The sequence below is a fragment of the Halichoeres trimaculatus genome, unplaced genomic scaffold, assembly GCF_033239565.1.
Source record: "Halichoeres trimaculatus isolate MK-OKI-2021-1 unplaced genomic scaffold, fHalTri1.1 fHalTri1_scaffold_18, whole genome shotgun sequence".
In the NCBI taxonomy this organism is placed as follows: domain Eukaryota; kingdom Metazoa; phylum Chordata; class Actinopteri; order Labriformes; family Labridae; genus Halichoeres; species Halichoeres trimaculatus.
The window spans coordinates 4,743,513-4,769,966 of NW_027437196.1; the positions used below are offsets into that span (position 1 = coordinate 4,743,513).

At 39.6% G+C, this 26,454-nt stretch overlaps 1 protein-coding gene across 1 annotated transcript; it reads right to left on the bottom strand.

Annotated features, from left to right (window-relative positions):
• Positions 1–569: 569 nt before the first annotated feature.
• Positions 570–26,444, bottom strand: avl9 (AVL9 homolog (S. cerevisiase)). Its single transcript, XM_074693161.1, has 16 exons — positions 26,194–26,444; positions 19,459–19,579; positions 16,003–16,088; positions 13,636–13,707; positions 13,125–13,214; positions 12,975–13,041; positions 12,738–12,778; positions 11,041–11,079; positions 10,883–10,952; positions 10,059–10,534; positions 9,846–9,980; positions 9,534–9,753; positions 9,293–9,410; positions 8,912–8,965; positions 1,473–1,561; positions 570–1,288 (listed from the first exon to the last, which is right to left on the bottom strand). Exons 1-16 carry the CDS (start codon positions 26,275–26,277, stop codon positions 1,170–1,172), a joined length of 1,881 nt encoding a protein of 626 aa, XP_074549262.1. The 5' UTR covers positions 26,278–26,444; the 3' UTR covers positions 570–1,169.
• Between the last annotated feature and the right edge of the window lie 10 nt (positions 26,445–26,454).

Genomic DNA, 26,454 nt, shown 5'->3' on the forward strand with positions numbered 1-26,454 from the left:
CTCTTCGTAACTTTGGCACTTTTCTTATTTGATGTTTGACAAATGGCCAGTTTTAAAACTTAATATCTAACAGCGAAGTTTTGTGTTTAAACCACACCAGGAGGTCCATGGCAGATTAGCATGAACGCTAGCGCTAGCTAAGCTTGCTGGCTAGTGCTACTTTAAAGTTTAGAGATGCTCAATTTTTCTGCAGTCTTGCTGTAACATAATTTTTCTTTAACCATTTTTTTATATTTGACTTTATATCTTTCTTTGCATAACATTGGATTAAAGCTAAAATATTAAATGGCTAGATGACTTTAATGTGTTATCTTGCCAGCATTAACACTTAAATTTTAGTTTCCAGTAAAAGTAGATTTCTTTCATTGACCAAATGACTGGAGACTCAATTTGAACTGAAATTTCAAGCTGAAATAGTTTGAAGCTTTATCCATCTGTCTTGACACTAGGTTATAAGTTGTTGTTAGCATACCGTTTACTGTAAGATATAGTCAAAAACACCTTAATGCTGTTCACTTTTAGCTTCATGAATGTTAAAATTCAACAACCAATGTCAAAATGAACAACTTGTATTTGATAGAGGTTCACATCAGAGTAATAAATGAAGTTACCGTGATGACCACAATGTTAGTACAAATTCATCACTGACCATGGGCCAGACAGAATTTAGAATCTAAACCATTAAGATCTTTATATTAGTCACAGCTCATGCTTCTTTTTCAAATCCTGTGACGCGGATGTATTTATTTTTTACACACAAGCTCTAGAAATATGCAGCAAAGAGTGAACACCGCAAACCCAACAACAGCATCTTGTAGTGTCTCACAGAAAGCGTCCAGCACTCGAACCTGCAGAGGTGACAAACAGGTGGCCAGATATGATGCAGCCTGAAGAAATTTCTGGTTCTGACCAACATCAGTGGCAGTCTCTGCCTCACAGTGGGTGTGGACTGTACAGTCAGCATATCAGGGCTGCTGATTTCTGTCCTGAGTGGGGTCCCAGGGTAAAAATTGTCAGACTCCTTGATTCTGAAGATGACCTATTTCTGCTCACATCCTTCATAACAGCAGTTCTCACTCCACTGAGCCTCAGGCCTCACAGCAGCCAGAGGACCAGAGGACGAGGAGTAAGTCAGAAAGAGGGGATGTGGACTGTTAGGGTTTTGGTTTTCAGGGTTTGGCCTCCTCAGCAGGTTCTGGAGGGGTCACAGCTGCAGGCTGGGACAGAGTGGAGAACCAGGAGGACATGGCCGACTTGGCGCTGGTCAATGCTCCACCAACTGACTGACCTGGGGGGAGAGTTGGAGACGGTTTACTTCACTGATCACTGATCGATTTTACATCATCTGGGGTTGATTTTGGTCAAATGCAGAAAATATTTCTTTGCTTCTCCCAAATCAAAACATAATCCTGATTGTTTATTGGAGAGTGAGTGTCTTGCAGTCTTTGGGTGGATTTTCACTGTTGTCTCACCTACTACTTTCCCAGTCTGCACCATGCTGCGACTGGTGGTCATCATGGCGTTCCCGATCTTCTTCCCCCTCTCGCTGTTCTGCACTGAGCTGCAGAGGACACGGAGAAGAGAAAAGAAACAAAAGGTTAACAAACTCTGCACATGTTGTCCCCTCACCTTCCTGTCTCCGGTGTGACATTGCAGAAATTCTTCCTTCGTTCCTGGAAACAAACTACAGAAAAGTAGCACCCCTGAATGTTACGCTGACCTGTTAGAGGATTATGTAAGCGCAGAGGGCTGAGCAGCAGCCACAGGTGGAGTATCTGATGATCCGAGCCGACCTGAGAGCGGAAACAGGCGGAAACAAGCGGGCTATGTTTCACAACAAATGTTGGGGCTAAATGCGGCCCTGCCCGGCTCTATCTGAACAGCAGTCTGGTGCGAGTCCAACCCGCAACCTTTCACATGGATCCCCACTGACCTGACATTCAGGAGGAATCTCTCTCCTGCTCGTGTGGGCAAACAGCAGCGGGATTAAAACGATGATGTGGATACGAGTGCAGCTGACACTCTGTGCTTTCACACCTTCTAATGAGCCAATTATTCCTCCTGAAAATAAACCCTGTCGCTGAGATTTTTACAACACTGCAGCTGCACACTGGGCTGGTTACCTCTGATAAATATGGAGGTAACCACAGCGGAGAAGATCTTTAAACATGGGTTTTAAACCTGTGTTTACGCCTTACACTGGTGCGTCTGATTTAAAATGTTTTTGTGGTTAATATTTAAATTCTTTTATCTGAATATTTATCTATTGACGCTGACCTTTTTATGTCTTAAAAATAATAATAATACCAGTCTACATGTGCTTTGTGGACTTGGAAAAGGTTTTTGACCTTGTCCCCCTATGCATCGTGAATATGGAGTCGACGGCCCGTTGTTAGAGGTTGTTCAGTCTCTGTATTTACGGAGTGAAAGCTTGGTCCGTATTGCCAACAGTAAGTCAGACTCATTCCCAGTCAGGGTTGGACTCCTCCAGGGCTGCCCTTTGTCACCGATTCTGTTCATTACTTTTATGGACAGGATTTCTAGGCCCAGTCAAGTGGTGGAGGGAGTCAGGTTCGGGGGTCTCAGGATCCCATCTCTGCTTTTTGCGGATGATGTGGTCCTGTTGGCGTCATCAAACACTGACCTCCAGCTCGCACTGGTGAGGTTTGTAGCTCAGTGCGAAGCAGCCGGGATGAAGATCAGCACCTCTAAGTCCAAGGCCATGGTTCTCAGTCAGTTGAAAGGGTGGACTGCCCACTCCAGGTCTGGAGAGAGTCTTTGCCCCAAGTGGAGGAGTTCAAGTACCTCGGGGTGTTGTTAACAAGTAAGGGGAAAATGGAGCGAGAGATTAACAGACGGATTGGGGCAGACGCTATACCGGTCTTTTGTGGGGAAGAGAGTTGAGCCAGAAGGCAAGGCTCTCAATCTACCGGTCAATCAACGTTCCAACCCTCATCTATGGCCACGAGCTGTGGGTAGTTACCAAAAGAACAAGATCGCGGAAACAAGCGTCTGAAATGAGCTTTCTCTGCAGGGTGTCTGGGCAGGAATAGGATTCGTAGCTCGGACATTCGGAGAGGCTCGGGATAGAGCCACTGCTCCTTCGCATCGCGAGGAGCCAGATGAGGTAGTTTGGGCATCTGGTGAGGATGCCTCCTGGACGCCTCGCAGGGGAGGTGGTTTGGGCATGTCTTACTGGGAGGAGACCCGGGGCAGACCCAGGACACGGTAGACTTGACTGGCCAGGGAACACCTTGGTATCCCCCCAGAGGAGCTGGTGGAAGTGGCCTGGGATAGGAGCCATTGATCTTCGCGGATAGCACTGCTGCCCCCTGCGACCCCAAACCCAGATAAGCGATAGAAAATGGAATGGAATAACTTTATTTACATCGCACCTTTGGAAACAGCAGTTTACAAAGTGCTTTGACAATAGACAGGACACAACAAAGCACAGGGAAACAAATTAAAAACAGTGCACAAAAACACAACTCTAGCAAAAAGCACAAGTTATAGGGGACATAAAATGAGGCCATAAGGACTGAAATAAAGGCTAAAAACATGGATAGACTTAAAGTAGTGGGAAATAAAAGATAAGAGAAAGGCTAAAAGACGTAAAGCAAAAATAAGATAGGGATAAAAATGAAAGACGAAAGTTTTATGAGTTTGATTTTCCCTTCTGTGTCTCTTGTGTTTACCCCCTACATTCTGGTTTGGTATTAAAACTTCTCGCAGTCAGCACAGTCTCATAAAAAGTCTTCCCCTCCTCTCATGGTAACAGAGAGAAGTGTTTCCCCTGAGCCGCTCTGCTCACTGTTAGCTCACAGACAAGTCTGGTGGACACACAGCCTCTTCATCTCTCTGTGTCTGACCCAGATAAACAGCTCCTTACGCCGCGCAGCGTGCTAACAACACCAACAATAAAAGGAGAGATCCTCTAACAGGGAGCATCCGCCTGCAGCCGTGCAGCGCGTCACATGACTCCTGTTTTCTGAGAACTTCTCTGCCATCGGCCGCTCTTTGTCCAACTCTGATGACAACATGAAAAGAGGTCGGCCGTGTTCGCCCCCCAGTGCTTCCATAATACACATGCAACACAGCACATTACCAAGGAAGTCATGCGTAGGGACGAGGTTTTATTTTTTTTTTCACGGGAGTATAAATAGACGGAGAGTGAGAGTGATGAGCAGGATGGATTCAGCTTTTACTTTCTCATCCAGCAGCAGCAGCAGCAGCCGAGCAGGCAGCGTCTGTCCCACTAACCTCAGATTCCCCTCTGTCATCCAGACTCTCGTCTGAGAAAACGGCTCCGTGCTTACGGGATAACAAAAGGAGCTCCCTTTTGTCTCAGAGAACAAAGCTCTGGGGTTGAAAAGTTCCCCTCAGACAGACGTAAACAAGGACAAATGAGGTGTAAACAAACACGCAGGGATGTCACAACTTTAAGCTCCTGAGAGGAGTTTTCATTTTGTCATATTTTATACCTGCAGCTGCAGCTCAGGGACAGGTGTCACCAGTCTGTATTTTTAGATTAAAGGCTAAAATCTGATCATCTTTAACATTTTTATTTGTATTTGTTTCTAATTTGATAATTGTTTGTAGTTTTTGGTCCGTGTCTGGAGGATCTGGACTCTCTAACAGTTAACACTGATGGTCAAGGTTGGGCTGAAGACTGAGCCGTTTATCTGCCGCCATGCACACACACTCTTCTCCACTTAGCTAACACGTGTGGCTAACACAGTTTACACACACACAGACACACACACACACACACACACCAGGCTGAGGCGACCGGCTGAATCCCCTCCTGTTTTAGAGCCTGTGACACAAAGCTGAGGCAGGAAATGAGATGAGTTTATTCCCGAGAAGCTCAGATGGACCAGAGCCAAACTTCCTGCCTGCACCCCGACCCTGAAGCCCCCCCCTCCACACACACAAATACACACACTCACTCCACCATGGCGGTTACATCCAGAGTTTTACAGTGCAGAGAGGGGAGGAGAGGAGCACCCTGCTGCTCCATGAACTCTGTGAACCGTATCGGTCCCACGGGACACAAATATCGAGTCTCAGTCATCTCAGATCTGCAGAGTCCGAACCGGGTTACAAACTCGGTGTGTGTCAGCTTATTTGTAGTTTGTTCAGCATGTTGTTGGGCTTTGTTTAATGACAGTGTCAAACGTTAAGGGCAATGAAACCTCAAAATAGAAATACTTAAATTGAAAAACTTAAAATTATTTTTAAATGAACAGTTGATTTTTGAGTTGTTGAGATTTTGTAACACATGTAACAAAACCGTATAAAGCTCAAGATTTCCTAAACAAGAAGTCTCTGTACATACTGTATTAATTACTCACTGTACCAAATGTGACATACTGTGTAGAGGTCTGGGGAAATACTTATAAAACAAATACACACACTATTTTTCTGTTACAAAAAAATCCATACGAGTTATAACTCAAAAACAAGACTGTGAACCAACCAGTCCCAGACCAGTTATTGCAATTCAGTTTACTAGAAATTAAAGACTTGGTTGATTATATCACAATACAAATAATGTATGACGCAAAAACTGGTCAATTACCACATAGTATTCAGAAGCTATTTATAATGAGGGACAGTCAATAAAGTCTGAGGGGTTCATTCATTTTCCAAAAATCAAAGATAAGAACAAATACTAAACTGCATCATCTGTGGGTTAAAGGGGTCAATTTATGGAATTCCTCATCTGAAGAAATGAAAACTTGTAGTGCATTAAAAATGCAACAAAGACGGTACAAAAACCATATCATTCAGAAATACACAATAGAAAATACTAATTTATAGGTTTGTGTTGTTATACACCTAGTTACAATTGTTAATAGCAATAACTTGCATTTATACTGTTTTTCTATTAAATTACTTTGTAATTTTTTTGTCCATCTTATTAGATAAGCACTAGGGATGGGCACCTTTCACATTTGAAACAATATGGTATTGATGCCCAGTATCTGGCAATAGGTACTGGTACTCAACGGTACCAATTTTCAGTACTTTTCTTTATTTATGTGCTAAAGATATCAAATTGTTTGATAACAAAATATATATTTTTTCAATTTAACATATTTATTCCTCAATATATAAACTTGCAATGCTGTGTTCATGTCCAGCATGGAAATTCTCCTACACTTCCACTCCCTGACAGTCACAAGGACGTATTTAGGTACCCAAACATGATACCTTTTGATTTCACACGAATCGGTACCTGGTACTTTTGTCGGAATTCGGTCTGTACCTATAAAAGAACCTAATTCGGTACCTATCCCTAATAAGAGGGGTAGGTTTCAATAAGCTTTAGCTTCAACCTACACCCGTTCGTTTCTCTTGGGAATTCTAAAAATCTGAAACTTCATTTCGAGTTTGAATTTAGTTTCATGTTTTGCAAGAGAACCAAGATAAATTTCTTTATTCATACATTCATTAAAACCTGCACATTTACATAATAAATAATAAAGGGCCATAATAAATTTATAATTGATGGAAAATAATATAAAGATTTTTGTCATTTAGAGATTAAAACAGTCTGTTTTTTTATGTTGAGTGAGACAGATCTGCTGATTTTTTACATTAAAAGTGGTTAATCTTTTTTTTAATTTACCTTCTCGAACTGCATGTACCTACCTCTTCCCTTTTTTCACAATTTTATAATATTCAAAAAGAAATTTTGCACATTTTCATCATTTCAAGAGGAGTGTGGAAGTTTTTCTGTAATTTTTGGAGCTTAAGCTGCAAAATTGTGTTTTTTAGAGAGAGAAATTTAGATTTTTTTTTCTCATTTTGAGAGCAAAACATGTAGATTTTTGCAATTTTAAGAAGAAAACCTGTGGTTTTGTTGTTTAGAGTGAGAAAATGTAGATTTTTTGTCATTTAAAGAAGACAATGTGGAGATGTTTTTGTTATTCAGGGAGGGAAATGTGCGGATTTTATCAAGAAAGGAATATGCGGAGCTTTCTGTAATTCAAGATGCATATATTTTGTCATTACGAGAAGTCAATCTGGAGTTTTATCAATATTCAGGAAGGGATATGTGCAGATTTCTGAGATAAAGTGTGAAATTTACAGATATTTGTTTCATTTACTGCCTCCTCTTGCTTCCTTCCACCATCTTTCAGTGAATACCATCTTTATTTAGGACTTTCAGAAGGAGATGAAGTAATCTCCCCCCAGTTTTAGGTTCCCCCTCAGTTTGTTTCTGCCTGTGTTTGTTTACAGAGGATTTACGACAAAGTTCAGAGCGGTCATGTCACCAAACACCTGAAGGTAAAGCGAGAGCTTCGAGTATCACAGCCACAGGATCTGCTGCGTCTTCACCGTAAAGCTAAGTTAGGGATGGGGACACACTCTGCTGTGTGTGTTCGTGTGTGTGTGTGTGTGTGTGTGTGTGTGTGTGTGTGAGCTGGGGGCAGTTATCAAACGTGTAACAGTAGAAGCGGCGCTCCAGCTGTGGGCGGAGTCGCCTTTCATCCACACTTCCTGGAATGAAACCCGACCTGCAGCTGAAGAAGTCTCCAGCTCTGTTTTTGAGAATGAAACTGGCTCATAATTAATGACTCTGCACGATATGAGACCCTCACTGCCCCCACAAACCTCCCACCCCCGCAGCCTCCGCCTTTAACCTGAGCCCGGGGGCCGCTGTATCCTCCCTCTGACACAGCAGGGGGTCAAACACGGGCGGCTGCTCCGTGTCACACACACTGTTCATGAAGTATTCACAGCTTTGAGTGCACGGAGACCGACGAGCACAACCATCATTATGTGTCACAGACAACACAGCTCCATAAAGAAGTGAAATCTTTCAGCCTGTTGTTGCTTTTTTCGATCATTTTAGTATTAATGTCCCCTGTTTTATTTTCCCTTTTAGTCCTGAAGACAACCAAAGTCCAAAATCCAAACTTTGCAGAGGCTGAACCCAAGAACTAACTTTGCTTTTGCTCTTAAAATTTGATCTTAATACAGTTCTTATGTCAAATTGTTCAGTTTTCTTTAATTTCTCTAGAATATTAAAGTTTTATTTTCAATTTTCATCCCTTTGGATCCTCTTTTGCAGTCTTTCTACAGATATTATTTCACGTTTTCTGTTTTGATATCTACAAACTCTTAAGACAAATTGAGGATCTTTTTTTTCTTAGGATTTCAAAAAGTAATTCCATTGTTAAAACCAGTGTGGTTTGGCTTACATTTCTATTTTTATTTTACTTTAATTTATTTTTTATAACATTTTAGTATAAAGAATTTGTATTTTATTTTATTTATTTTTTTATAACATTTTAGTATAAAGAATTTTTATTTTATTTTATTTATTTTGAAACATTTTAGTGTAAAGAATTTTTATTTTATTTCATTTATTTTTATAACATTTTAGTATAAAGAATTTTTTATTATTTTAATTATTTTTTATAACATTTTAGTATAAAAAATTTATATTTTATTTTATTTCCTTTTTTTTTTTTTTTTTTTTTTCGAAGAGAAGGAAAAACTTTCTTAAGCAGCAAAACTTTTGCTTTAAATTTAAACCAGGCAAAAGCATTTCAGTGTTTCAGTGCAGGATAAAAAATTTAAGGCGAACCAAATAAAAAATGACAATAATACACAAAAATAAACCAGTAAATAACATGAGGCAGCTTTAATTAAAGGTTTTGGTTGTTACTGGTGTGTGTTTTTAAAGGAGAAAGACCCTACATGTTATTGAATAAACTGCTGTCCCTGTCATCTCCCCACCACTAGAGGGCAGCAGCCACATACATGAACAGGTGGGAAGATGGTCACAGTTTCCTCCTCTTGTTTTTCTTTCAAAGTTTACATGTCATTTCTAATTTTTCACATCATTCATGATAGTGTAAAGCACAAGGTGACAGAGAAACAAGAAAATACTCACTGTGAGAGTCGTAGTTTGACGTCAGCGACGCTGTACTGACCCTGGAAGGGATGTCTGCAGCGGACAGCAAAGAGATAAATTAACCAACAGGTTGCATCAATTTTTTTCAGGAGAATATTTCTGCAGCAGCCATGAAACACCCAGAATGTAACGTTCAGGATCCTTCGTACCAAATCAAAGTTGTTATCTTGTCAGATTTTTGTTGTAGAGGATCGCTACAGAATGAAGTTAGATCTTTTCTTTAAAAGCAGCTGTCAGCAACATTTCAGACCAACATCACAGCTCTGGATTTTCTGCACGTCATGTGATTCATTCAGGCTTCAAAATATCCAAACCAGTTTTTAAAATCACTGATCCTCCTTGAATCTTCTCTCCACCTACCCAGGAGTGATGGCGCTCATCGCAGGGTGTTTGTTGCTGTACCACACTCTGTAATTGTGCGTGATCTTCCACGCTGAGACGAACAGCGCTCCGTAATCCGCCAGCAGTCTCTCGTTATCTGGAAGGAAAAAGAAGCTTCAGGTCACTTTCAGTGAAGGAATATTCCACTTTAATTTCTGCTGTTTCTACTCGGATTAGCCCTTTAAGGGGTCAGGGTTAGTGACCCAAACCCCCTCCTCACCTTCCTGGAGAGCAGAGGACAATAAAGAGTGGAGGTAGAGCGTGAACTGAGCTCTGATCCACTCGTCTCCGCCCTCCCAGCCCGTCCCGTCCAGGAAGACGTCGTCTCTGTTCTCCGTCACGTGTTTGACCAAGTAGTCCGCAAAACGCAGGTCTGCCGTCGTCAGACTGAGGATCTTTCTGAGCTCTGGGTCCTGGATCTGAATTCCTGCTTCTTCAACCTAAGAAGAAAACACAAACAGGTAAAAATAAAAGTCTTTTTGGTGATTTTAAGCCTCAAATCTTCACATTATTCCACATTTCAGACGCTTACGTCAACGATGGCATCACTGAGGTGCCTCTGCTGCCTGAACAGGATGTTCGTCGCCCCGGCTACGAAGCCGCGCACCGTCACGTCTGATAGGAGGTGGTGCTGCTGCAGGGCCATGTAGGGCAGACACAGGTAACCCTGGAAACAGAAGGTCAAAGGTCACCTGTGTGTCAGACAGTCAGACAGGTTGGTCTGATCTGTGTGTGTGAGTTTTACCTTGGTGAAGATGGGGAGAGGCAGACCGTACTGGTCCTCCTCCAGACCAGAAACCAGACCCTGGACGACCCCTCCCTGCCCGCTGCTGGACTGCGGCTGTACAGTAATCGGCGTCCCCGGCTTTGAGTCGAAGGCGTCTTTGAGCTCTGACTCCGCCTCCTTCCCTTCGTCCCCCTCTTTGGGAGGCCCCTCCTCCAACACGCTCGGGTCCAGAGTCTCCCAGTCGCTCTCTGAGGACTCTGGGGAGGTCCGGGACGGCGGCTTCAGGAGGTGGTTGTCCCCCTCTGCGCTGTTGCCAGAGGACAGGGACTCTGCGGCGGGCTGGCCTGTCCCGTCCCCCTCCAGGGTGATGTCAGTGACGGAGACGGAGACGAACTCTTCGGCTCCAGAGACGCTTTCCACGAGGCTCGGGTCCTCGGACACGCTGCTCTTCGGTCTGTAGTGAGACGAGTCCACGAGGCCGTGCTCAATCATACCTGGAATCAAGAGTGAATTTTCTGACTTCAAATAACTTTTAAGAAGTCTTAATCAAATATGTCCCAGTTTATGAGTCCTATGTTTCCTGATTTGTTGAATTTTCAAAAAAAATAATCTTATATCTCCTGCTTCTGGAGCCAAAATGTTGTTATAAACATTTCTGAAAAGTGATCAAAATCTGCTCATTTTTATCAGAATGTTTTTATCTGGATATTTTTCATCATTTTTTCTCAGTTTTGCACACACATACATGAGAAAACCTTTCCTCCATTAGTTCAAAAAACCTACTTTAGAGCACAAGAGGACGGCAGACGAAGAAAAGAAACTCTTCTTTCGGACTTACTGACCTGGAAACAGCGATAAAACCGTCATCAGAGCTCCGACTAATCTGTTGACCGGGGACACATAAAACAGGACCTGCAGACATAAAAAACAGAAGATTAAAAACAGACATTCAGAGTCATTTTTCTGCTTTTTATCAAGTCAGAAACGAAGAATACTTCACCTTTTTCTCCAGCAGAATGAGTTTAAAAAGGATGAGAACCTAGAGGGATAAAATGATAACAGTTAAAGATATTTCAACATGAAGGTTTCATTATAACTGCATTTTCTTTTTTTAAATTGTCTTTTCATTAAAATATTGCATCCTTATATTGCTTATTCGATGCATCTAAAATACAATTAATCGTTTTTTTCCCCTCTTCCTCTCTAAGTTCATTTTTAGTAGTCATAACATGGCATGAGATACAAAAAATTAGATACAAAAAATAAATAAATAAAATAAAATAAATAAATAAAATAAAAATAAACTAATTCAAAAAAATATATCAGAAAAAATGTATTTTTTTCCTTTGTTCAGGGGTCTGTCATGTGGTTCCTCTAGAGTCTAGACTTTCAGTTAAATATCCTTTTAGTAAACATTTACAATAAATTTCAAATTTTAAAGAGGGCCCAGGGGAAAAATACAAAAACAAAAAAAGTGAAAATAAAAGTAGTAAAATAAAAGTCATCATTGAAGAATAAAAATCATAAATAAGAAAATAAGAAAACTTATCATCATTATATCACTTTTTCAATACATTTTAAATACAATTTATCTTTTTTTTACTCCTCTTCCTCTACCTGTTCTTTTTAACAGTCATAAAATAGAAAACCAAAAAAATTAACTAAAAGAAAAAAAATTATAACAATTTTTTTTGTCAATTTAGGAGCCTGCCATGTGGTCATGTGGTTCCTCAAGAGTCTAGACTTTCAGTTGAATATCCTTTTGGTTAAAATCTAATAAATGTTAAACTTTAAAGAGGGCCCAGAGGAAAAATAATAGATACAAATACAAAAAATAGATTAAAAAATAATAATAAAAATAGTGAAATAATAGTAATATTTTGAAGAATAAAAATGAATTAATTAAAAAAAAAAAAAAAAAAACTAGGAAAATGAATAAAACTTCATATATATATATATATATATACACACACATTCTAATGAAAAACAGCTGCTAAAGTACTGTCTTTATCGTGATAATAATGACATTAATCACAATAACACTTACAATAAAAACATAGAATTGCAATATAAGTAACAGTTACAGCTTGAACTCTGTAGCTTGAATCACAGGAATGACAACCAACCTTTATGTAATAAAATGAAACTACTTTTTTTTGTACTCTGTTAATTTTTACCAAATTTATCCAGTTCCACTTTGAGCAAGTACGTCAGTTTCTCCATGGTATAGACTCTTTGCATCACTTCAACCCAGTCCTTGACCTTGGTTATCTCTGTAGTAAGCTGCTTATGTGTTGTGTTTTTTTTATTAGCATTACCCTAAAGATATATTTCTTGACAAAATCTGCAATTTCTGTTGTTTTCATAATGGCCTCCATACTCTCCTGGATCCCCAGCCAGTAAGGTTTTACTAAGGGACAGTCCCAAAAGACAAGAAAGTGATCAGCCCTCCCCTCTCCACAACCTCTCCAACACCTTGTATTTTTGTATTTTTGTGTTTTTGTTGTGCTGGGGAAATGAAACACCTCATGACTGTTCTCCAACCAAACTCTCTCCATGACAGGGAGCAGGTTGTTTTCCATATTTGCTCTTTTCTTTCTCCACTCGCCACTCCTCTACTGATATTGTCATATTAGCCTCTTTTTTCCCAGTTCTCTTTCATATGCATATTGTGTTTTCAAATCTGCTTTTTCTTACCTTGTGTCTGAAATGAAGAATTAAATCCCTCGGTGATAAACCTGAGGGACAGAAAACAAACTAAGGGTCAACATTTGAGGAATTCAACAACAGCAATACACATTTTTATGACGTTAAAAGCAATAAAGCTGGCTTTATTGTCTATCATGAAACATATCTGCAGCTGTGACTGCAAACAGAAAAATAAAAATCAGTGTCAGAGTTTGTTATTCTAAGGGAAATCCCAGTTTTACCCACCGAGATAGACCTGTGAGCCTTCCAGAGCGGATCCCCTCAGGGAGCTGTTCATGTGCTCGTACAGCTCCTGCAGGAGGAGGAGGAAACAGGAGGTGAGAGGAGGTGACGACAGAGAGGTTAAACACTAACAGACAGGCGTCACGCTCTCACCTTTAAAATGGAGATCTGAGAGAAGTCTTTCTCCTCGAAGTAGGCGTGAGTGATGAGCTGGAGTTTAGCTTGGAGCAGACCGTAGAGAGGCTGGAGGGAAACAAACGGCGACACATCAGATGTGTGAGTCTGAGTCATGAAAGCGTGACACGTGGAAATCTGGAGCCAGTTTCTCTGGATTGTGACTCCTTTTCTGTGGAAACGAGTGTTGTTGTCCTTATATCTAACAAACTTGATCTATTCAAGCTGTTTTTAATGCATTATTATAAGAACAAGACCGAAAAATGACTCATCATGATACCTGACGGCTAAAACCTGTCAACAGGGTTATTAAAGAAACATGAATTCTTTCTCTATATTCCATTTTTACATTTTAAGCTTTCCTCCCTGAAAGTCATTTCTCCCTCCTCCTCATGATCACGCTGATATTTCCCGCCCCTTCCTAACCTCCAGCTCTGAACCCAGATTTGCTCTGTGTGAGGGTGACGGGATCATCCCGTGTCTGACTCACCACTCGGCTGAGGACGCACACGCTCTTCTGAACCGTCTCTCTGGTGACGTCAGCCTGTCGGACCTTCAGGGCCTGAGGGAGGATCAGAAACGTAAATAAATATTTTAAAAAATAAAAAACAGACCCGGTGAGGTCATCGTGTGACGAAGAGACGTGCTACAGAGCTCATGGGATGCTGACGCTGACGTCATCCTGGCTAAATTAGGAGAGGGGATGCTGCAATGTCACTTCCTGTTTTTAATTTAATCAAATTAGGAGCACAGGAGGAGAGGAAGGAGAAAGAGGAGGAGGAAAACAGACAGAGATGAGTCTCTGGAGTCTGAATGTGGCATGAAAAGCTGGCTGTGGAACTGATTTTGTTATTTCTATTTATTTATTTATCATTATTTGAATATAGTTAGATATACAGGTGTTTTTCTTCTCTTCCTTTTTCCTCCTCTTTTCCTTTTCTCTTCTTCTCTGTGATTTCTCTCCTCTACTCGTTAATACCAAGGAACGGGTTATGGGTCAGCCGAATTCTGTCTGTAGTACCGAGTACTAATTCACATAAAATCTAGGAATGTCCCCAAGTCTGAGTTCAAGTCATTTCAGGCTGCAGTTTCGAACCCCTAGCGGGCGCTATGTAGTATTCATTTTTGGGCCATACATTTTTCACAGAGATTGAATTTTGGGGTTGGGTGCGTTCACATTTTTTTTCAAGTGCACGCAATTTGAGGTTAAAGGCGCACACAGAAGAAGAAGAAGAAGAATCCTTTCAATAGGGCTTTGTCCCTGATTCTCGAGAGGCTTGGGCCCTAATTACTCTCAAGAGGAAAAGAAATATGGTCCTCTCTCTGAGTCCCTTACAGCCTCTACTGCACAGACTCTGGCTGCACAATGGCGGCGCCTGTGGCGGGTGTATTTTGGCTTCAAAACCGTACAATGGTAAAAGGCAGAGCCTTTACACGCTATATACAGTCTATGATTCTGGACCCACCTCGACTTTTTGGTTGCTAGCAGAAAAGGTTTGGATATAGTCAGGGAGTAAAGTTTGGCTGTCAACGTTCACACATCTGTTTACTGTGAATGTTTAGGGAAGTTTTTAGCGTTTTTGCTCATGTGTGTAAAGAGCAAACAAAAAGAAACAGAAAATGAATCCCAGGGAGGCCAACAGAAGGAGCTGTCTGAAGTCAAGGTGCAGAGGTTTAGATCTTCACAGATTCAGCTCACATTGAAACCTTATCTTCTCGTTATGAGTTGTATAGTTTGACTTTACAAAAAAGAGCAGGAATCCAAAAAATGTGGACTATCCCTTTAATATATATTTTTTAAGGATGTCATTTCAACGCATTAATTAGATTAATTAATTACACCGCAAATTAACGCGTTATAAAAATTAATGCAGATTAATCTGGATCCCAAACCCGCGAGGCGTTCAAAGACGCACTTATTTTCAAATGTCTGGCATTTACAAACAGTTTGTCCTACTTGGAAAGAGTGGTGCTCTCGTCAGATTTTCAAATTTCCGACGGTCCCTGAATGTATCACACTTGACGTCAGCAACATGCTTTAAACCTGGGGGGAAGCGAGAGACTGTTGTCCACATCTCGTTGATTCACACGTCCTTTTTGAAAATCTGCAGAAAATCAACCGTTTGCTCTAGCTCAATTCTGTAAAAAAGAGATAATTTTACACTCTTTACTGCATCAAACAAGCCCTGAATGATCGATATTTGTCCTGTATTTAAATCTAAAGAATTCTTTGAAATTTTGCTTCCATCTTCCTGGTGTCATGTTTCAGCTTGGGGCTGCTCTGCACCAATCAGCAACAGTTTGTGTGTTCAGAGCATGTAAAACTGAAAATACTTCACTTTTCTTTGATCCAAGACTTGAATCAAGTGTTTTGTACATAGTTCCTCACAGTTTTTAGCCTGTAGCCCTGGTTCTCCTGACCTCATAGAAGTATAGAAGTTCATATTGCAGTGAAAATTGAGTCAACATTGAGTAAAAATGTGAACAGAAGCAAAAACCGTCCTAAAAATCAAATCAGCTTATCTTAGGTGCAGGACTGTGTAGATTTTGTAAAGACAGAACCATAAAACTTTTTTAATATGTTCCTTATGCCTCAGGGTACCTAAAAATGTGTTGTATATATTTCCACCTTATTTTTAAATGTTTTTCAATGTCTTTTAATGTAATTTTAATGTCCTGGAATTCAAATGCTTTATTTTAGGACCTTAAGCAGATATGAGATTAAAATGCGATTAATTAGATTAATTAATTACAAATCCTGTAATTAATTAGATTATTTTTTTAATCGCCTGACAGCACAAATATTTTTTTAAAAAACAGTTCAAAGAATCAGGAAGAAAGGAGTGAAATGTCTGACCTTTGCTTCTATTTGGCGATAACAGGACACTCCGTAGACACACTTCATGTCCCCGTTGAACGGTGGCAGGTGGAAATAAACCGTGTCTGCAAAAAACAACCAGATACGTCAGGTTAAAGCAGAGAGTCATGGTTATTTATCCGTCCATGTACATGCACGTTTAACTCGTAGAGGATGCAGACTGCACCCTGTTGCTGCATGCACCTGACAGCGAGAAACACCGGGTTCAGAGAGAGGAGGGTTACATAAGAGAGAGGACACAAAGAGGAGGCTCTCCGTCAGAGACAGAGCTGCTGAGGAGACGTTTCACTGGTTATTATCATTCATGGGAGAAAAGCTTCAAAGCTGCAGCCTGTTCATGGATTAACTGGTTGAACTGGACTCAATACAAAGGCTGCTCAAACCTGTTCATTCACTCTTCCTCCAAAACATCCCTGCATCCTCAAACTGCTCCATTTTTCATCCTAGGCCCCAAAGAAACCTGAAACCTTCAATGCTTTATTAGTCCTCAAAGTAAAAGTTGATCTCTGCTCATCAAAGATAAATCCACGTGAAGCCTAAGGTCGCTGTGACGAGGAAATGAAGGAGGGAACAGATGAAGGAAATGCAGAAACCATCAGCTTTAAGTCCTCCTGAAAACTGGACTGAGAGCATTTTATAACGAGATCTCACAAAGGTTAGACTCTGGACGTCAGAGATTAAATACAGTGTGTGTGTGTGCATGTGTGTGTGTGTGTGTGTTGGGCTTGGGGGTCCATACTTGGCAGCTAAAGACCATCTGGACTGAAGCCTCGGCTGCAGAATGCCAAAACAGCCTTAGACTTTGCTTTAAAGAGCTGAAACGACGTTCACTTCAACATTTCTACCAGAAACACGCTTAATCTGCTTCTTCTGAGCACATTCAACCCACTCTGGGTCGGATTCACTGTTGGATGGATGGCCCAAAAATTGTCGTTATTTACCGACAGCCTGCTCCGCCAAAGGTCAGATTCACAGAGCATATTCACAGACCCAAAAACAAAACATTAATACCACTCTTGCACAGCAGGATAAATGGATAACACCACCAATCGAATAATTTATTTCCTTCTATGTTTTCCCCTGGAGCCAAACTTCCCCCAAAATTTGTGTACTCATCTATTGTTTTTTAATCTGTACCTTGTTTTTTCATCTTGTAAAGCATTTTTTGAGATGTCGAAAATGACTCTATCAATAAAATGTCACTCAGGGAGGACAAGCCAGAGGACAGAGCAGGAAGCTTGGCGAGAGTGGGAAGTAATGTGCAGGGAAAGTGGTGCAGGCCAGATTCAACCTCAGGCCGCCCCCTTTGGAGGTCTTGCCTAATGGGATGTGCAACCTAGACCGCTAAGCTCAACTGGCACCACACCTTTGCCAACTTTTGACCAATCCAGAGAGTTTTGTATTGAACTGAAACACACCACTTGACAGAAATGCTCCATTAGTCACAGGACTAATTTCAGGTCCATTGCTCATGGGCGCTTCTTCATGTCAGCTTAAAAAAACATGCTTGATATGTGGCAAGAAATTAGCAAAAAAAAAAAAAAGGAAAAATGATAAGTTGAGTAGTACTATTAAAATATTATAAAATTCAAGAATAAATAAATAAAAAATGCAATTATTATTTTTTGTGTTTTACAGTTTTTTAAAATTCAAAGCTGTTTAGAATTATTGGATTTTTTTATGTTCAAAATTTTTGAAAATATTGTAAATTAATGTTAGATATTTTTAAAATATTCTAAAATTTCAAAATTTTTCAAACTTGCAAATTTTGTATTTTTTTGCATTTTCTTGAAGTTTCAATTTGCAAAACGTAAGCAAATTTTTCAAATTCTGACCTTTAAAATTTTACAAATTTTACAAATTTCATGAATTTTCATAATTTTTAAAGTCATATAATTTTGTCTTTTCCATTATTTATTGTTTCCAAAAATTTTTACAATTTTTTTGTTAATTTTTGAAAATTTCAAAAATTTGAAATTTTGGTACACCTTAAACTTTTTTAAAATTTCACCATTTTTTTAATATTTGCAAAATCATCAAAAATAAAAAAAAAGAAGAAATTACATGTGAAATTTTATAGATTTAATAAAATTCTCATTTTAATAATTATCCACTAGATTTTAACTAAACATAGAATTTTGTATTCTTAAAGTAGAAAAATTGTATATTTTTTTGCATTTTCTTGAAATTTTAATTTGCAAAACTTAAGCACATTTTTTCAAGTTCTAACCTTTTTAAATTTTGCATATTTCATATTTTTTAAAAAATTTATGAATTGTATTTATTTTTTCCATTTTTCATGTTTCAAAAATTATAACACTTTTTTTTTTTTAAATTCCAAAAATTTGAAATTTTGGTACACCTTAAACTTTTTTGAAACTTCCCTATTTTCCCATTATTTTCTTTTTAATTTGCAAAATTATCAAAAATAAAAAAACAAGACATTAGATGTACAAATTTATAAATTTAATTAAATTTTCATTTTGATAATTATCCACTCAATTTAATTCTGTGTAGAATTTTGTACCCTTGATTGTCTTTATTGTGAAGATAAAGTAGATTTTGTTGCTCCTAAATGGCTCCTATGAAAGTAAAGGTTGACCCCCTGGTCCAGGTTATTGGTTGTGGTAGGTGAGCTTAATCAGATCAAATGAAAGAAAAGTATAATAACTATGGCAGGAAGTACATTTGAGTGTCTCCTATGTGTGGTAAGAGCTGGTCTCATGGTTCTGTTAATGTTTACAGTAGAAAACAATAAGGCTGTGTAACAGACACTGAGTCATATCAGTGTGATCGCTGCTTTTATGAGCCGCAGAGCAGAGGCAGTCGCTCACATCTCTGTTTTTAATCAGCTAAAAGTCGGAAACACACGCTAAAGGAGAAGCATAAACACAGGATACACAGATTTTAAAATGCATGAGCCAGAAAACTTCAGAGATAGTTCAGCGTCTGCAAACCCTGAGTGGAAAGCTCAGGTCATTTTGAATAAAGGTCTCTGAAAATCTGGTCAGATGATCTCCCCCTCATCCAGGCTCATGGAGAAACAAGAAACACAGAGAGAACTAGAAAACTCTGGATGTGAACTTTGGCTGAGTTCCTCCCTGTTTGCTTTCCCAGGACGGTCTGAGCAGCAGCAGCAGTGAACCACGGAGTCACATGACTGCAGACACAACACAACATAACACAACACACGGGCTGGTGTGACGGGAAGCTCACTGTCACTGCTCTGTCTGTCTGTCTGGATACTGTTTCTGTATCCACACCTGACACCTGCTCTCTAAAGTCACACCAACAGGAGAACAGACGACAAATTCATCTGTTCAAGTCTTTCTTTGAAATCCTGAACGATTGTTTCATAAGGCTCCAAAACATGTGAAATATTCCCACTTTTTTTCCATCCTTAATCTTACATTTCACTCTTTATGTGCGACGTACCTTCCTGGTAGTTGTGTGCACCGTCTGGAAGAGCGAGGAAGGGGAGGTACTTCCACTCCTCAGGCAGCAAGTTGCTGTCGTGTCCCTCGTCAGGCATCAGCGGAGGGTACGAGAACTCCACCTGAAAGACAAAGAGAAGAAAGAGTCATTTCTTTCCATCTCTCATTCACTGTAATCAGTCGTCTTTCCCTCCTACGGCAGCAGAGGTCAAGCAACCTGTCGGACCAAAGAAGCTCAGACTAAAAACAAACATGCAGGAAGTTTGGACAGGTGAGAAATGAAAGGCAGCGTCAAATGAAGAATAAAAAAGAGCAAACAGGAGAATAAAGAGGAGGATTTGTCTTTCTTTCCCTCTACTCTCCCTTCCAGATGTTTCTAACTTTCTTCTATTATTCATTTTTTCAGCATTAACTCACTATAAACCTTCTCCTATCATCCTGGCCAGGGGTCTGCAACCTCTGCTGTCATAGGAGCCATTTAGCCTCAGCTCAGCTGGAGTCAAGTCATTCAGGAGCCACAAAATCTACTTTATCTGCACAATAAAATTTAGAAATTATTTATTTAAACAAGGTTCTTTGAATTTATGAACTCTGACATGTGATGTCTTAGTTTTTTATTTTTGATAAATTTTACAATTTTTTTTGAAAAGTTTTGAAATTTAAAATATTTACAAAAATCTTATTTAATTTTTAAAATTTCAAAATTTCAAAACATTTTGAAATGAAAAAAAAAGAAAAAAGTTTACAAAATGTACAAAAATCTACAAAACTTTCAACAACTTTGGATTTTTTTTAAATTTGCAGAAGTTTTATACTTTTGAAAGACTACTTGAACTTGATAATATATATTAATAATATTGCTGAATTTGTCTTTTTTGATGTTGTTTGCAAATGTCTTACCACACATTATCAATTAATCGTGTATATTAATCCAGCATGTTTTTAGTTAAATGAATCCATCCACACAGAATTAAAATCAGTATTTTCTTCCAGATTAGTCTTTTTGTAGATGTAGTTATCTTCCCAGGGCTGTAAAACTTGAGGTTAGCCACAGGTGCATGGAAAGTTGGTGGGCTGTTGATGTTGTAGGAGGTGAAGTAGAGCGGTGGCAGGCTTTATTGACAGATGGGATGAAGATTTAGTTCAACTTAATGGTAACGCAGGATTTTATTTAGTGTCAGAGTCTTTAATCATCAATACCTTCTGTAAAAAAAATTGAAACTGTTTATTTCAGTAATAATTTTTTTAAAGCTACAAGGAGCCACTGCAAAGGAGTCAAAGAGCTGCATGAGGCTCCAGAGCCGCAGGTTGAAGACCCTTGATCTTGGCCTTAACAGAATAAAAACATCCCTCTGTTGCATTGAACATGGCATGGTTCTGATGTCACACAATCCCAACATGTCTGATCTTAAAATTCACAGATTAAACTCACACAACCTGTTCAGCCTGAATCTGAAGCCACGTGTGAGCTCACTCTCCTCTTCTTCTTCCTTTGTGGTGATGAACTCTATTTTAAGCCCGTCTTTGACCTCATTATGTTTCCTCTGATCTCAAGACAGAGCTGTCGTAGCTCTGACACACAGCTCGGCGTGAAACCTGCTGGTCCTGAACGTCACACACTCACAGATCATGTGTGCACTCACACACCCAGCTTCAATGATTCACTCTTTCAGGCTCAACCCGTGCAGGGAGACTCCCTCAGGGCCAAGCGCTGATCCAGACTCTGGAGTGATGCTCTGAACTGGTGATGCACTGATTGATAAGTCTGACCAATAATGATCCTCATTCCAAAAGCAACAGTTGAGCCATGTGGAGCATGTCTGGATGCTGTGCACGCCAAGATGTGGTGCCTATTAGGGTATAGTGAATTGCATGGTATGGTGCATACTGTGATGTGGTGCACAGCCACATAAGGTGTATGTTAAAAGTAGTGAAAGTACAAGAAGCAGTGCAGGATGTGAAACTTGTCTGAATGTGGTTTATGATGGAATAAGGTGCATATCAGGGTTTGGTGCATGTTGGGATATGGTGCATTTCGAATGTGGACCATGTCAGGATCTGGTTTATGATGGGACTAGGTGCATGTTGGGATAAGATGCATGTTAGGATGTAAAACATGTTAGTTTCCTAGAATTATCAAATCATTGCAAACCCAAGGAGTGGACGATATATCACGTTCGATATTATCTAAAATGTTGCTTTAACGATGTGTAATTTTACAGTATTAAATATTACAGTTTCAAGTTGTCTTCTTGGCAGGCAAGTAGTTTTACAGTATTGATCGTCAGATTATCATTATCATTATCAGAAAATTCAAAAAAATTATCCAGGCATATTTATTTGCACTTATAGCCGGCCCGAGTACCGATACCAGCCTTATTGAAAGGTATAGGTCTTCGTAAAGACTGCCGATACCTGCAGCAGACACTCAAAGCACAAAAGTCTTGCTTTGAGTAAGTCCTCCTCGCCAGTAGTTGGCGCTAAAAAGCATGTCCTTTGCGCACCAGATACACATTTTTGGGGAGAATATTTTGCACGTTACTTATTTTTTCAAACCTACTGTTTTTTAATGCAAGCGTTCACACCAGCAGAGCGAAATATATGAAATGAATATCCTATCTTAAATCAAGAGCATTTTTAATTGATTTCAGAGCAGTGTTTTATTGATTTCATGCTCAGATTTTGTGATATTGTCTCTCAAAACTCTGCTCTTGCACTAAAGTTTGCTCTGCGCGTGCTCAAACTGTGTTGTAGTGCTCAGTTATAATGTTGCTCGTGCAGATTTCCTGCGCTCACACTCGGGTTCTTCCTCTCCCGCTGAGGGAATTTCTGCTCACAGATCTCTGTCTGCTCTCAAATTTTTTGTGGATCAACCAATAGAAGGCCGACTAGTATTGACCAATCAGATTATCCCTGTTTGTTTACGGGTGTGTTTGCTGTTGTTCATGGAGCGTCACATACGGGCGGGCCCTCTTTCAACCTGGTTTATCAGCCCCTGACCTCCGAGGTTGTAATAAATGTGATTTCTTTATTTTCTTTGTCCAGTGCTGAAATCGAACATCATTCAATAAATACACGAGCACCCGTGTTTTTAACTGAAATAGCTTTATTGTATAACCATAGCTGCATGACGCAGCACGACAACACAGTTTGAGCATGGGCAGAGCAAATTTGAGCGCAAGAGCAGAGTTTTGAGAGACAATATCACAAAATCTGAGCATGAAATCTATAAAATACTGCCTTAAAATCAATTAAAAATGCTTTTATTTCTAGAGACGAAGGTCAATTCTTTCAAAGTTTTGCTTGAGACGAGTACTCATCAAAACGCTTGTTGTTGACAAGTCACATACCAAAATATTCAACATTGATTGTGTTCGTGTCCCAGCGCCTTGTTCTTGATGACAAAAGACATAAAAACTACAAAGACAACGATTACAAAGAAATCATTTGGAGGAGAATAGCTGCTGAGATTGAATACGATGCCTCCAAATTTTTTGAAACTTTGTGCCGTTTATTTGCGTCGCCTTTAGTGTGCAAAGGCTTCTAAACCGTTTTATTTTGCACTTCAGTTCATCAAAAAATCCTAAAACTCTCACAGTTTTTAGTTGTTTTTTCCTTTTTTGCACTTTTGTAAACTTATTAAAAACAAATCATAAACTCAAAGAGATTTTTTTGTGTTTTAATATAGGAAACGATGGGTTTAAAAATAAAACCTCCAGTGTACCTGTTGGGTTTATGGTATTGGTCCAAGAGGCTTTTTTGTAGGTCTAACCATGATTTATATACCTACCAAATGTTGTAACTCTAGGTCAATCGTGCTGCAGGGGCTGAATTTCTGAAACTGTGTAGAGGGAGCCACTAAGCTATCAAGACAAAACGTAACAAAATCTCTCATTTGGCTCTCTGTGGGTTTTCGTGGCATACAGGACACTGTTTGTTTTCTAAAAGTCAAAACAAGATGGTCATCAGATAAGCTCATCTTATCTTCTTCAACCAGAGGATGACAAAGTGTTTGCTAACAGGAAGATATCTGTAAATATGTCTGGTATCAGCCTGCTCTGAAAACAGAACGCACATTTCTCAAGCCTCATGATGGGGAACAGATGGACCGCAGGTGAATAAAAAAAGAGACGGGAGGGGGTGAAAGAAAAGACGAATTAAAGAGCCAGGGAACCCAATCTGATACCCAGCAGGAGATCCCTGACCTGGATCAGATAACCTCCTCCTGCAGCAGAGGCAACAGAGCCATCAGCTAAAACAAAGAGAGACCTCTGTCTGCTCCGCGTCTCGATTTTACATCAAAACCTGCTTCTTCTTTTTTTCTTTCTCTGCAAGAAACAGCTGCTGAGTCTGAAAACAGGCCGGAGAAAAGACAGTCCCTTCATTCTGTGAGCCGCAGAGACAGATGGAGAGCAGCAACAACAAGCAGCAGCACTGTTTATGGTTTTATCGCCGCCAGCTCGGCCTGTAAATTTAATGAAGTTTGAAGAAGATGAAGAAGAAGAGGAGCAAGAGTAGGGAAGCACTTACACTGAATGCTGCACACACTCTCACTAATTAGCAGGTGTTACACGCTGCTTTTGTCATGCAGGAGGCAGAAAGTCCACACGAGGGACGGGTTCGGATGTTAATCTTTGAAAAACAGGTTTTTAAGGACGGTCTTTTTGAGTGAAAACAGGAACAAAGATACTGTTTACGTTTATTATAACTCAATTTGGGGCATTGGCGTCACTGTGACACAGATTTTTCATTGGTATCATGACTCGTTGCATTTTTTTAAGGTTTCAAAAATGATGCAGATTTTTCACCTTGACATTTTTTATCTTAGCTTGTTCCCCTATACTTCTTCTGCCTTTTGGTAGCTTTTTTATTGTTTTGCTAGTTTAAAAACATCATCACTACTTTTTGTTTAGTCCTTTTTACTTCCTGTGATGGTTTTTAATCTCATTCATACATATTAACAGCTTTACTTTCCTCCTTCTGCAGCTTGTTTGTAGATTAATCTTATTTCTAATACAACTTTTACAACAATTTTGAGTAAAAAGTGTTATTAATTCATGTTACGGATGTAGACATGCATATTGCTAACGTGTGTATCGACCGTATTCAGTGTAAAACATAGATGTAATCTCTGTGATAGCCCCATTTGGTTCCTGAAAAGACGTTATCTTAAACTAAATATCTCAAAAACGGATCAATTTAAAAAAAAAAAATCATCTAATATGTGCATTTAGAACAATGAATGGGTGTGTATGTGGCTTCCAGTGCTTTTGCAGCAAGCCTCAAGTGGACGCTTGAGGAACTGCAGTTTTATTGTTTTGGTTTTTTTTAGTTCCACGTCGGCTAAATTTCTCAAGACTAGAGGCTTCTGTTTAGTATTTGCTCTACATCTTACCACAGCAATGTAATACCAGCAATTCAGTGCATTAAAAGGTGCAGTGTGCAGAATTTAGCATCAAATATCACAACAAACTTGGTAGGAATTGAATAAAACATTCATAAGTATGAGCATTTAAATTTGAAGCTGCTATTGTTTCTATTGAATACAGGGATTTAGGCTCCAGTCTGTTCTGGTCTTTACAGCTCAAGCTAACCATTAAAGCTACAAGGTGTCACAACCTGATTAAGGAGAACAAACACGTCTGTGCTTTTCTGTGTGTTTTTGGATACCCTTGCCTCATCCGTTCTCTGTTAAAGAGGGATGAATCAACAATTGTTTGAACTTGCACACTATCAAACCATGTGACTGCTAGAATTCTTGTTTGTTTTAGGATGTTGTGAGCCAGAAAGGTTGGGAAATAGCGAGGAAGTAAGCTGGTTAATTCATCTCAGTACGTTTGGGAAACCTGTTTGCAAGCCAGGCTAAAATTCCTGCTAAGGGCAGACAAAGTGAGACAGGAAATGTCAGGAAATGACAGAAAATAGTAAAAAAGGGTCACATATTGATATAAATGTAGCATAGAGATAAATATTTAACTTTGTAATGCTCTACATTTGTTATTATATTTGCTAATTAAAGGTTACAATTAGTTATTTAGCTCCAAATAAAAAAGAAACACACCATGGATCATTAAGATACCACTGTGTACTGTTGGATATGCAATTACTAATGGTCTTGAACATCTTCAAACTCACCCAGCCCTCTGTTGACAAGTTTGTGGGGTGTAAATATTGACTTTTCTGCTCTCAAAAGTGAGTCAGTTAAACTGAAGAAAAGGCTACTTCGAAAATGTAAAGACTTTGGATTAAAAGCATTAATAGTCAAAGGAAAATACCATCAGATTGTTGACATCCAGGTGCTAAATTGGCCTCATCTTTGTGAGGGATGGATGAATGAAAAGTGAAGTGCTTCTGCAGTGCACTTCTGTATCCAAGAACTGTTGGAGCAGGCTGTAATAATGATAATTAAAAACAACATATTGCTTCTGCTGCTGTTGCTGGATAAACTGTAGGGAAAAGATGTCCAAGTCAGCTACAGAGCACATGTTATATAACCGTGTGAGCCCTGAGCCAACAGCTGATGTTAACTACAACCTCTCCTCACTGCCTGGGCAGTTTTCATCACAGCTGCAGGGTTAATGTGTGCACTGTCAGGGGAAAGGCACTGGCTGGGTTAAAATAAGCCCACAAAAACAGGAAATAAATATAGATTATAGAGTGTATACTGCCTTTATTATCAGTTAATGAGGAAGCACTAGTTAGCAGTTAGCCACATGAGCATGAAGGGTTCACATACCTGACAGCCCTTTTTATGGTGAAATCCAACAACCACAATATGAAGCACCGGCCCCTTCGCCTCGTCTCTGCCGTGAGACTCCATCCCAGCCTCGAAAGTATTCCAAAAGTCCTGCGAGTGATTTTATCTCAAGGATTGAAATGTAAACACAGCAATGGGAGCCGACTTCAGCCCCTGAATCGATGCCGTCCGTAGCAGAGAGCCTGAGCCAGGCAGGAGCACAACACAACCACAGAGAGGGTTTCTCTTCCGCTTCGTCCC